This window comes from Solea senegalensis, linkage group LG1 (genome assembly GCF_019176455.1).
Source record: "Solea senegalensis isolate Sse05_10M linkage group LG1, IFAPA_SoseM_1, whole genome shotgun sequence".
NCBI lineage: Eukaryota > Metazoa > Chordata > Actinopteri > Pleuronectiformes > Soleidae > Solea > Solea senegalensis.
In genome coordinates, this window is record NC_058021.1 from 20303849 (window position 1) to 20317017 (window position 13169).

At 43.3% G+C, this 13169-nt stretch overlaps 1 protein-coding gene across 1 annotated transcript; it reads right to left on the reverse strand.

Moving 5' to 3' along the window:
* Nucleotides 1–109: 109 nt before the first annotated feature.
* LOC122777711 (uncharacterized protein K02A2.6-like) lies at nt 110–3559 on the reverse strand. Its single transcript, XM_044039124.1, has one exon. The coding sequence runs from the start codon at nt 3548–3550 to the stop codon at nt 515–517; it is 3036 nt and encodes a 1011-aa protein (XP_043895059.1). The 5' UTR covers nt 3551–3559; the 3' UTR covers nt 110–514.
* Nucleotides 3560–13169: the final 9610 nt, after the last annotated feature.

The window sequence follows — 13169 nt, forward strand, 5'->3', positions numbered from 1 at the left end:
GGTCGACTGAGAGTGTCAGCACTAATTTGATACCGAGCGAGATCGGTTTTCGAAATAAGACGTTACTATTACTGTGATATTGTCACTATATCAAAAATAAGGAAGCTGATTTCTTCTCTGGAACCACTTTTATTATCAGCACAGGCACATACAACTAGTCATGGCGGAGGGCAGCTTCACACAGCTAGTCAAGTACAACAACACCGGGACACACCCTCTCACCGCCCCCTACTGGCTCTGGGGGGTAGTGATATCTTTAAGCTCACTTTACAACATCCCTCCCTTCTTAAATTTAAACTATTCCTTAGTTCACATTCACAACAATAATCACAAAAATCTGGTTCAAACAAAACCCAAAACAACAGTTGTGAAACTTTCAATTACTCTGATACAACCTTGAACATTCCTGTATAACATACCTGTTATTTCCACAAAGTACACCACTGTTAATCCTTTCCTCCCCCCCTTTCCTTTTTTTTTTTATTTTTTTTTTTTTATATATATATATATCCACTCACTGAACAAAGTCCTTCATGTACGCTGGTGGTTTCCTGATCCTGTGAGAACGGAACAATGGTGTTGGAGTACCAGCAGGCGTACTGCTCACTTGCTCCTGCTCCGTTGTAGGCAAGACTCTGTCTCCTTCTGGCCCAGGACCTGTGTCTTGTCCTAGCATTTTTGGCAGTGGTGTGGGTGGCCCACACTCCTCCCCTGGCACCGGCTCTGGACTCAGAACTGACAGCTCCGACTCCTGTCTGCTGAACAGTTGATCCACGTGTCGTCTAACCAGCTTTCCATCTCCTAGCAACACTGTGTAGGAAACTGGTCCTGTAGTATCATGTATCAGCCCTGGTACCCATTTTGGTCCATATCCATAGTTCTTTGTGTAGATGGACTCTCCTGCCACAAAGTTGCGTTCTTTAGCATGTTTGTCGTGATATGCTTTCTGACTAGTTTGTTTTGCTTCCACCTTTTTTTTAAGATCTGGGTGTATGAGATCAAGTGTACATCTCAATTTTCTACCCATTAACATCTCAGCGGGTGACAGTCCAGTTGTTGACTGCGGAGTGATACGATAGCTAAACAGTGCCCTATTTAACTTTGTCTCCACTGTATCACCACTACTCTTTTTCATGAGCTCTTTGAAAGTTTGTACCGCTCGTTCAGCTAACCCGTTAGATGATGGGTGATACGGTGCTGATGTGACATGTGTTACTCCATTTCGTGTCATGAACTCTCTGGTTTGTTCACTGACAAAACACTGTGCATTATCTGAGACAATCATCTCTGGAATACCATGTGTGCTAAAACTGTTCCTAAGACAGTTTATTGTGGTTGCTGACGTAGATGAAGTTACTGGGTAGACATCTAACCATTTTGAATGAGCATCCACAATTACTAAGAACATTTTCCCCATGAAAGGCCCTGCATAGTCTATGTGTAGTCTTCTCCATGGCTTTTCCGGCCACTCCCAGGGGTGGAGAGGTGCACAGGCAGGTGCCTTTCTGTGTTCCTGACATGTGTGGCATGTCTTTACCTTTTTCTCAATGTCTATGTCCATATTGGGCCACCACATGTAGCCTCTGGCCAGTCCTTTCATGCGGCTCATGCCTGGGTGTGACTGATGTAATTGCTCCATCAGAGGAGATTGTCCTTTCTCCGGGATCACGATGCGAGCTCCCCACAACACACAGCCATCCTGTACACTGAGCTCATGTTGTCTCTGTCTGTAAGGCATATAGTTACTGTCCACATTATCAGGCCATCCTCTGAGAACATACTCACGGACTCTTGAGAGGATAGGATCCCTAGTTGTCCAGTACCGTAGCTGTTCTGATGTTGTCAGGGGGCTCTGTTCCCGGTCCAGCATCAGTACATGTTCCTCTGGTTCTGTCTCCTTGGGTTTCTCTGGCAGAGGGAGTCGACTGAGAGCATCAGCATTACCATGGTCTTTACCTGCCCTGTAAAATATGACATACTCATATGCTCTCAACAGCACAGCCCATCGCATTATTCTTTGCGACACCATCTGTGGGACCGCTTTCATCTCGTTAAATAAACTTATCAATGGCTTATGATCTGTACAAATCACAAACTTTCTACCATACAGATACTTATGAAAATACTGCACTCCAAAAATGACTGCTAATCCCTCTTTATCAATTTGGGAATAGTTCTTCTCAGCAGCGGTGAGTGTGCGTGAGGCAAACCCTATAGGTTTCTCATCACCATCTGTCATACGGTGAGCTAGTACCGCTCCAACTCCATATGGAGAGGCATCACAGGAAAGTATCAGTTCTTTCTTCTCATCATAATGCACTAACACACTGCTTGTTTGTAAGAGCTCTTTTGACTCTTTGAAAGCTTTTTCTTGTTCTTGCCCCCATACCCATATTTCATCTTTTCGGAGTAACTTATGCATAGGTGCTAGTACATTAGACAAGTTAGGCAGAAACTTATTATAAAAGTTCAACAGTCCCAAATAAGCTTTAAGCTCAGTCACTGATGTAGGTGCGGGAGCCTCCTGCACTGCTTTCACCTTGGCTGGCAGTGGGTGCAACCCTGTCTTGTCCACTTTGTGTCCCAAAAATGTCACTTCAGTCTCCATGAACTGACACTTACTCCTTTTTAAGCGTAGTCCAGCATTTTGGAGTCGTTGCAGCACTTGATCCAATGTCTGTAGATGATCTTTGTCATTCTTTCCAGTCAGAATGATGTCATCAAGGTATACAGCCACATTCTCGATTCCTTGTAGCACACCCTCCATCGTGCGCTGGAATATAGCTGGGCTGGAGCTCACACCAAAGGGTAGTCTTGTGTATGTGAAAAGTCCCTTGTGTGTATTCACTGTGACGTATCTTCTTGAATCTTCATCTAATACTATCTGTTGATATGCATGGCTCATGTCTAACTTGGTGTATTTCTCCCCCCCAGTAAGACAAGCTATCATATCCTCCATTCTAGGAATGGGGTACTGCTCAATTGGTGACACTTTGTTCACCGTTATCTTATAGTCCCCACAAATTCTGACTCTGGAGTCTGGTTTTAGAACTGGTACTATGGGCGCTGCCCAGTCTGAGAATTTCACTGGTTCAATGATTTTCTCCTCTAAGAGCCTCTCTAGTTCTTGCTCTACTTTCTTTTTCATCGCGAAAGGAACAGACCTTGGCTTGTAGAAACAGGGCTTCGCATCACTAGCTACATGTATCTTTGCTGCAAAGCCTTTCAACGTCCCTAGCTCATCTTTAAATACTGTGTCATGTCTCAAAAGTACTTCTTGTAATAGTTCTTCTCGGTCTTCTACCTTATGTACAGTTTTCCAATCCATCTTGAGAGCTTTCATCCACCCTCGCCCCAGTAAACTGGTCCCTGAACCTTTGACGACCACTACTGCTAACATCTTAGCACTGCCTTCATGTTCCACTTTGACCTTTGCTGCTCCTAACACTGGTACTACATGACCACCATATGTTTTCAGTTTTATCTTGCACTGGAGTAACCTTGGTTTTTTACCACTACGGAATAACCTGTAAAATGCCTTCTCTGACATTATTGTATAGCCACAGCCTGTGTCTACTTCATAGGTTACATCCTGTCCATTTACTGTCAACACTTGTCTTATTGGTTCTTCTCTGGGAATGACTATTTCTTCCTGCATGTTGTGTATGGTAATTCTGCTATCTTTGATGTGGTACATAGTGAAAACTTCCTCCTTATCACTATCCTCCCCTTCCTCCTGCATGAAATTAGCCCTTTTGTTAAATTTTCCTGTCACCCCTTGTGTCTGCATAGTCTTCCCTTTCCCCATGTCCTTCATTCTGCAAGCCCTTTTTATGTGTCCCACTTTCCCGCAGTTATGACACTTTTCTTTGGCAAACCTGCAGTTCATTGCCAAGTGGTTGTCTCCCTTACATCTGTAGCATGTCCTCACATCCTGCTGCGTCCTGGCGTGGACATCATTCACCTTGTGCACCGACCCCGATGCTCGGTTCCATTTTGCCTGTTCTCTGGCTCCCTGCAAATCCACCATGTCTCTGTTCGCCGCCTCTATTGCCTGCGCCACCTTCAATGCCTTGTCAAAGGTTAACTTGTCTTCCGACAGCAGCTTCCGCTGTATGCCGTCATCATTTATGCCGCAAACGAGCCGGTCCCTCAACATCACCGTCAGCGTATCTCTGAAATTACAGTCCTGCGCGAGCTTTCTCAGCTCCGCCACATAGTCACTAACACTTTCCTCTGGTTTCCTGTTCCTTGTATTAAATTTCCACCTCTGCATTATCTCGCTGGTCTTCGGGTGAAAATGATTTTTTAACAACTCTACCAGATCCTCATAGGAGCGCTCTCCTGGCTTATCCGGGCTTAGCAGGTTCCTCATCAGGGCATAGGTCTGTGGTCCCACGCAGCTCAGTAGCACAGCTCTTCTCCGTTCCGCCTCCTTTATATCATTTGCGACAAAAAAATGGTCCAAAACCTCACAGTACTCTTCCCACGTCTGCGAATTGCTGTCAAACGGCGCCACCGCGCCCACCATTGCCGCCATTTTTCTTCACTAGCTCTTCTTAGCTAGCAAAACACGACAGGACCATCAACGACTTTGCTTACTTGCCCCGCAGCAGACCGGCGCTTGACTTCTCGGTGCTTTCATCCTCGTCGCCATATGTGATATTGTCACTATATCAAAAATAAGGAAGCTGATTTCTTCTCTGGAACCACTTTTATTATCAGCACAGGCACATACAACTAGTCATGGCAGAGGGCAGCTTCACACAGCTAGTCAAGTACAACAACACCGGGACACACCCTCTCACCGCCCCCTACTGGCTCTGGGGGGTAGTGATATCTTTAAGCTCACTTTACAACAATTACAAGTGCAATCAATCATGCTGATTTTAAGACATTGGGTCACATTGTCCAGAAGCTTGTGAACGAAATATTTTCCATAATTTATTTACATTTTTACTGTACAATAACAACACATTGGCCCATAAGTTCTGACAATGGTTGGTACAGTTGACCTCAGGGACATGCTGACGACTACCTGACTCATTATCAAGCTGTTTTACTGTATAATTTTTGAGAAATTAAGCCTCAAAGTTGCCTTTTTTTCCACCAGGGGCAACGGTTGCTCACTGGTAGAGCAAGTCATCTTTCAAATTGATAGTTGTGGGTTCGATTCCCGGCTCCGCTAGTCTACATGCCGATGTGTCCTTGGGAAAGACACTTAACCTCACATTGCTCCAGACGGCTGACGTGTGAGTGGGTATGAAAGATGAGTGACAGAAATTGCGCTGCACATAGATGTGCTGTATGCAGAGCCGGATTAAATAAATGGACTATACTAGGCAAAATTAGGTTTTTTACCACTGAATTTAAATTTATGAATATGGAATTTTGCCAATAGAATCAATAAATTTATAATTCAAGATTCAAGATTCAAGATTTCTTTATTGTCATACCAACACACATTAGACATGAGGTCAGAACGAAAGAAGAATAAGAAAGAAGAAAGAAGAACCAACAGTTTAACTTAACAAAATATAAATTAAAAAAGTTTAAAGTTTAGACCTCTGGAGGTAAGGTGCTATGCAAAAAGAATTTTGTGCAAGGGTGGTGTACGGTACTGGGGGCATGTGCAAAGTACAGTCCGTGGGGGGTGGGGGCAGCAAGGCTATGAGGGCTACAGAGAGTTCAGGAGTCTGACAGCTCCAGGGTCCAAGCTGTTCCTCAGTCTCGTAGTCCTGCTCTTGATGCTCCGTAGCCTCCTGCCTAAGGGGAGGGGGCTGAACAGTGTGTGTGCTGGGTGAGTGGGATCTCTCATGATGCAGGTGGCCCTTTTCCTGCATCTGGAGGTGAAGATGTCCGTGATGGTGGGGAGGCTGCTGCCCACGGTTCTCTGTGCAGCTTTCACCACTCTCTGCAGAGCCTTCTTCTCTGCTGCAGAGCAGCTGCCGTGCCACACAATGATGCAGGAGCACAGGACACTCTCCACTACACATCTGTAGAAGGTGATAAGGGCTGACCTTCCTAGTCCAGCACGTCTCAGCCTCCTGAGGAAGTAGAGGCGCTGGTCTGCCTTCCGGACTAGGCTGGAAGTGTTGCTGCTCCAGGTGAAGTACATATTCTCTCTATTTAGAGTTCTATAAAAGCAAAATACCACATTCTCCCACAATAAAACAAAGTCTTTATAAATATGGTCAATGATAAATCTGCTGAAATTTTGCCAAAATGATCTGGTGTGTGAACAATACCAAAAGAGGTCTAAAACAGTTTCTGGATGATTTTCACAAAAGGAACAGTTTGTATTTATGTCTCTTTTAAACTTTGTCATATAGTGATTAGCAGGGTAATATCGGTGAATTATTTTGAACGATACTTCTTTCACCTTGTTTACTATCATGTATTTGTTATGAATCAACCAAACTTTTTTCCAATCAATGTAGTTCACAAATCTGTTCCAATAAAAAACAATGTTTGGAATAGAAACAATTTCTTTCTGAAACAGGGCACGAATGTTCTTATTACTTCGGGGAAGTCTAGAAAAACAGATCTTTCCAACAGGTGATCCAGCCACAGCAGGGAGGGAGACAGTAGTGGGAGGAGTTCTGCCAGTATCTCTGCCTGATGGAATTTGATTCTGTACCCAGTTCTCAAAGAAAGAAAAGTGACTTGTTTTTATATAAAATATCTCTGTTAATCCAAATCAGATATCTGTGAGGTGAGAAATTGTGTTTATAAACGAGAGACCATGCTAAGAGGACCTGCTTATGAAAATTGGACAGTTTAAACAGGGAGTTTGTCCACATTGTAATTGCAGTTCAATATAAAGCTCAGACCACCAAAGCGAGAGAATATATAGTGGGGAATAAATATTATATATATATATATATATATATATTCCAATCTTTTAAAGGTAACAATTCACATTTATTTATATTTAGATATAGACCAGGGCCATTGAAAAGTGGTTAATTACATGAATGGCGACAGGTATCTGGCTAGCATTTTTTTTAAAGATTGTGGTGTACCCACAATGGAAATTCCTTGTATAGCACTTTTAATAACATGAGTTGTGAGAATTTGTGCACAAAGTAAAAACAGATAAGGTGAAATTGGGCATCCCTGACTAATACCGCGTTTCAAGTTAAATCTAGGGGAAGTTCCATTTTTCCATTAACATATAAGGTTTTAATCGCTTTGCAGAAAAAATCTCCAAATCCAAATTTTTTTAAGGAGAGAAAAACAAATTGGTGTTCTATAGTATCAAAGGCCTTATAGAAATCTAAGAAAAGGATGAAGCCATCTTCAGATATCAGGTCAGAGTAGTCAAGAATATCTAGTACTAACCTAATATTATTAGAGATGTGTCTATTCCTCATAAAGCCTGACTGTGTCTCATCTATAATTGTGTCAAGAATTTCTTTAATTCTCCTGGCAAATGTCAATGCCATAATTTTATAATCATTATTTAGCAGACAGACAGGTCTCCAGTTATCAATAAAAAGCACATCTTTCCTACGTTTGGGAATCAATGTGACCAGACCGTGAGTGAGGCTAGGAGGATATCGATATAATTCGTCTAGTTTGTTTTGGAGTTCTAATAGAAGTAGCTTATCTTCCTCTGAAACATCATCAGGAGGTCTCTGATAAAACAAAGAGATGTTACTTATGACTTCTTCTTCTTCTGCTCTTTTAGCTTTGGCAATACGTGTTCCATATTTTCTTAAGAATTTTCCTGACTCAAATTTAAATAACTCCCAATTAGTGTTGTAGGATCTTTCTTTTACAGCCTTGTCGTAGAAAAGAGTAATTAAATTGGTAATCTCAGTTTTAACAACTTCATACTTTAACAGAGAATTGTTTAATTTCCAGTAACAGGATCTATGGATTGAGTTAGATGCATTAAATTGGATGCTTATATGGATTGCTCTATGGTCAGTGAGGGGGCGTGGCAAGGATATTTACTGTAATTCTCTCTTTATCAATGTTATTGGATAGCAGCCAAAAATCAATACGAGACTGACAGGATCCTGATCTGTTACTCCAAGTGAAGGATCTCTCATCAGGGAATTGTTCTCTCCACACATCTAACAAGTTAAATTTTCCAATAAGTGTTTTAAGGTTTGTGCTGAGGGAGGAGGGCCACCCAGGGGGCCATCTGTCAATAGCATTATCTAGGGCAATATTAAATTAAATTAAATTCAATTTTATTTGTATAGCACCAAATCATAACATACATTATCTCAAGGCACTGTACATAGACAACATCAAGGAGAGCAGAGAACCCCAACAGTTCACACAATGAGCAAGCACTAGGCATCAGTGGAGAGAAAAAACTCCCTCTTAACAGGAAGAAATCTCTGACAGAACCAGGCTCAGAGATGTGCGGTCATCTGCCTCGACCGGTTGGGGTGAAATGAAAAATGGGGGACAGTGGAGAGGTGGGGAGAAAGAAAATGGGGGGAGAGAAAGGACAAGAGGGAGATGAGGGAGAGACAGAAGAGAGAGAGGGAGACCAGCAGCAGATACACAACAACTGTATCAGGTTACAAGTTTATACAGTTACTGATATCGACTTTTTAATTACAAAATAATAATAATGGTGACGATAAGCGTAGCCTCGGAAACTGGATCTTGATCCTGCAACCTGCATGATGAGAATACAGAGAGAGAGAGAGGGAAGGAAGGAAAGACACAAACTAGGGAGAGAAAGAGACAAGGTTAATGACATATAAAAAGTCATAATCAAATCCTGAGTGTGAGAGAGTAAATGTGCGTGTACCACAGGAAAATCCCCCAGCAGTTTAGTTCTATAGCAGCATAACTAAGAGATGGTCCAGGTTTCCCTGAACCAGCTCTAACTATAAGCTTTATATTCTATATTAAAGTCTCCACCAATTAAAAGAAGAGAGTTTGGGTATTTGGTGAGCCAAAATATAATTCTTTCCTCTATTGAATCAAGTAGCTTATTGTCAAGTTTATTAACCGTAAAGATGAATCATTATGATATTATTGAATCTAATCACAAGACATATGTAGTGTCCTAAGGAGTCGCAGTCTGAATGCAGGACATCACCAGTGAGAGTATTTTTAAGTGTGGTTACTCCAGCAGATCTCTCTGAGCCATGAGAAAACCAGATATCATTACCCCATTGTGATTTCCAAAAGTTAACATCAGCAGATATGGAATGACTTTCTTGAAGAAAACAAAAATCCGTATGAAGTTGTTTGGCAAATAAAAATAAGGCTTTCCTTTTACAATTCTGTCTTAGGCCCCTGGCATTTAAAGAAACAATAGAGAACGACAAAGTTATTAGTGAACACGAACAAGAAATAGACTAGAAAGTCTACAACAACCAGTAAGGTAAGGGTGTATTACTGGATAAGGGGACCGAGTGCTGCATTATATACTGAAAAAAACGGTAAAAGGAAAAGAAAATATTATCGGCCAGCTAGAAAATACAGCGCTCTTAATCAGCTGCCTCGAATATTAAATGGCCATAAAAAACAAAACATATAATACAAATGGCAGCAAAGTCTCAGTTATAACACAATAGGAGCTAAAAGATTAAAATATCAACTCTGAAAGTAGTTCAAGTTCAACCAATAGGTGACCTTCTGAAGCAGTAGGTGAGTCTGTTTCTTACGTGGGGAGGGGGACTTCTGAGCCACTGATAAATCCACGACCTCCTATGAAATGGGCTGGTTTGCCTTCCTCTCGAGCTTTTTTTATTACTGGCCACAGTTTGTTCCTTCGTTCTCTGTCTTCCTTAGAGAGATCCTCCGCAAATCTTAATCTGTTGTCGCGCATGAGCGGTGACGTTTTGGCAGCTTTCCATACGGCATCTCTGCAGACACGTGAGATGAACTGGATAATAATGCCTCTGGGTTTGTTGTCATTCTGCCGGATGGTGCCGAGCCGATGTACGGAGTCGATAGTATGAGCCAGCCTGCCCCTCTTACTAGGAGTGACAGGTAGTGGTGGAAATTCATCCATGAAGGCAGGGAAGTGGAGGTATAATCGTGACAATTGTCAACTAAAGCATTGCCATCTTGGCACGCCCCCGAGAGAAGGGTCTAGCTGCAGACCCACAGACCACTCAACGACACCCCCTGGTTAGGCAGCGCCTGTGTGCAATGTCCTTGATGGGTGGGAGTGGAGTCCCAATGATCTTCTCCGCTGTTCTCACCACCCTCTGCAGAGACTTCCAGTCGGAGGCCTTGCAGCTCCCAGACCAGACATAGATGCCACTGGTCAGCAGGCTCTCGATGGTCCCTCTGTAGAAGGTGGAGAGGATGGGAGGGGGGAGAGACACCCTTCTCGTCCGTCGCAGGAAGTGTAGGCGCTGCTGGGCTTTCTTCACCAGGGAGGTAGTGTGAAGTGTCCAGCTGAGGTTGTCTGTGATGTGAACCCCCAGGAACTTGGTACTGCTGACGACCTCCACCGTTGTGCCATTGATGAGGAGTGGTGTATGGCTGGGTCGGAATCTTCTGAAGTCGACGATGATCTCTTTTGTCTTGTCGATAATTCAGGAGCAGGTTGTTCACCTTGCACCAGTCCACCAGATGTCGCACTTCCTCTCTATAGGCCAGTTCGCTGTTGTCCTGAATGAGGCCCACAACTGTTGTTTTGTCCGCATATTTTAGGATGTGGTTGGTGTTGTACCTGAGACGACAGTCGTGGGTCATCAGGGTGAACAGCAGGGTACTCAGGACGCAGCCCTGTGGGGAACCGGTGCTCAGGGAGATGACACTTGAGGTGTTGTTACCCACACGGACAGACTGGGTTCTGTCAGTGAGGAAGTCCAGCAGCCAGTTGCACAGGGGGGTGTTGAGGCCCAGGGGCCCCAGTTTGTGTACCAGGTCCTGGGGGATGATCGTGTTGAATGCTGAGCTGAAGTCCAGAAACAGCATCCGCACGTGGGTGTTCTTGTCCTCCAGTTGCTCCAGGCTCAGATGGAGAGCAGTGGAGATGGCGTTCTCAGTGGAGCGGTTAGGTTGGTACGCAAACTGGAGCGGGTCGTATGATGGAGGCAGTATGGAAATGATGTGGTCCTTAACCACCCGCTCGAAGCACTCCATGATGGTCGTTGTTAGTGCAACCGGGCGAAAGTCATTAAGGCATGTGATGGTAGGTTTCTTGGGCACTGGGATGATCGTGGCAGACTTAAAAGCACGGGGGGACAACGGCCTGGATCAGTGACGTGTTGAAGATGTCTGTGAGCATGCAGGCCAGCTGGTCTGCGCACTCCTTGATCAGCCGTCCTGGGATGTTATCAGGGCCAGATGCTTTCCGTGCATTAACTTTTCTCAGGGCTCTCCGTACAGCAGTGGTTTCGAGCCTGAGTGCCTGTTCATCGGGATGGGGGGTTGCTTTCCTCGCTGGGGTGTTGTTCAGAGCTTCAAATCTCCCGAAGAAATTGTTGAGCTCATTGAGGAAGCTGATGTCATCTCGGCAGGGTGAGGGTGTGGCTTTGTAGTCTTGATGACCTGCCACAGTTGTCTGGAGTTGCTGGGGTCATGGAAGAAACCCTGGACTTTCTAGCTGTGGGCGTGTTTTGCTGCCTTGATGGTCTGGTTCAGATTGGCCCTCGCTGTTCTGAGTGCCACCGCTTCACCGGATTTGAAGGCAGCATTATGCTCCCTCAGGCTTGTGCGCACCTCCTTAGTCATCCAAGGTTTCTGGTTGGCCCGTGTGACTATTGTCTTTTCTACTGTGACCTCTTCCATGCACCACTGAATGTAGCCGGTCACAGATGCAGCATACTCCTCCACATCTGTATGTTGACTGTCTGTTGCAGCCTCTCTGAATGTCCCAGTCAGTGCACTCAAAACAGTCCTGCAGAGCAGACATAGATCCCTCAGGCCACACTCTCACCTTCTTCACAGCAGGCTTGTCTCTGGTGAGCAGGGGCCGATATGCTGGAATTAGCATCACAGAGAGATGGTCTGAGGAGCCGATGTGGGGGCGGGGGGCTGCTCTGAAGGCCTTCTTGATGACGTTACTTTTATTGAAACTTTATTTACACACGCGTATTTCACAGACACTCTTTGACAAGAGACTTTTATCCCGGTGTGCGACAGGAATAGAGAAGAATAAACACTCGTGTTGACTTTTATGAACACAGAAATGTTCTTTCTGTGCAATTTGTGAATAATTAATGTCACTTTGTAAACTATGAAATGTTATAGCCAAACTGCTAAAATATAGAAATGCCGATTGGAAACAGGCACGCAGTTCTTTCAACATTTAATTATCACGTTTACACAATATAGTATGACGTTTATGTGATCTAATTATCACGTTTATACAACATAGTATCACATTTATATGATATAATTATCACGTTGATACAATATAGTATCACGTTTATATAATTATCACTTTGATACAATATAGTATCACGTTTATATAATTATTACGTTGATACAATATAGTATCACGTTATAACGTGATACTGACCCCCAAATTCCACTGTGAACACAATGTAACATTTTGAATAATGTGAATAATCATTTGTTTTTGCAAACTTCCAACATCATGGCAACCTTTATGTTACAAAAAGGTGTGTTTAATATAGGCCTACATTTATTGAATGTCTTATTAGTCTGTAGTTTGACATGTTCAACTGGACAGAACAACGATTAGAACTAATAAAAGTCTACTTGATCATGTTTTTAACCTGAAAAAAAACCCTCCTAAAATTCTGTGCTGGTGTGGTCCAGCTGGTGGTGACAGACAGATGTTAAGTAGACAAGATCTGCTGAGTACGTCATTAAGGAGATGTTACCTATTTCCAGGAAGATATATGAAACATTGGTATCTGAATCAAACCCAGCCAGTTGGACATCAGTAGGTATTTTGATGAAAGTAAAACAAAATCACTGAAACCCTTGATTCTGCACAGGAAGTTGTATAACTTTCAAATCCATGTAATGAATACAAGTAATGAATGATATATCGTTTTTATTTGTATGCATAGCAGACAATTAACTATTTACATTTTTCAAAAAGTTGTCAGGGATTACAGGCGCCTAACGACAAAGTCCTCACTCTCTAAGGCTTTCCAGTTTGAGCCTTGCTTCCTTGGACATGTGGCTCTGAAGCTGTGTTATCTCGCTGATGAGACAAAATGATATAACAAAATAATGAAGTCATTAATGACACTCAC

Bases quoted from the DNA above. Each gene is read 5' to 3' on its own strand.
- LOC122777711 (XM_044039124.1), bottom strand. From the start codon at position 3,550: ATGTCAGAGAAGGCATTTTACAGGTTATTCCGTAGTGGTAAAAAACCA.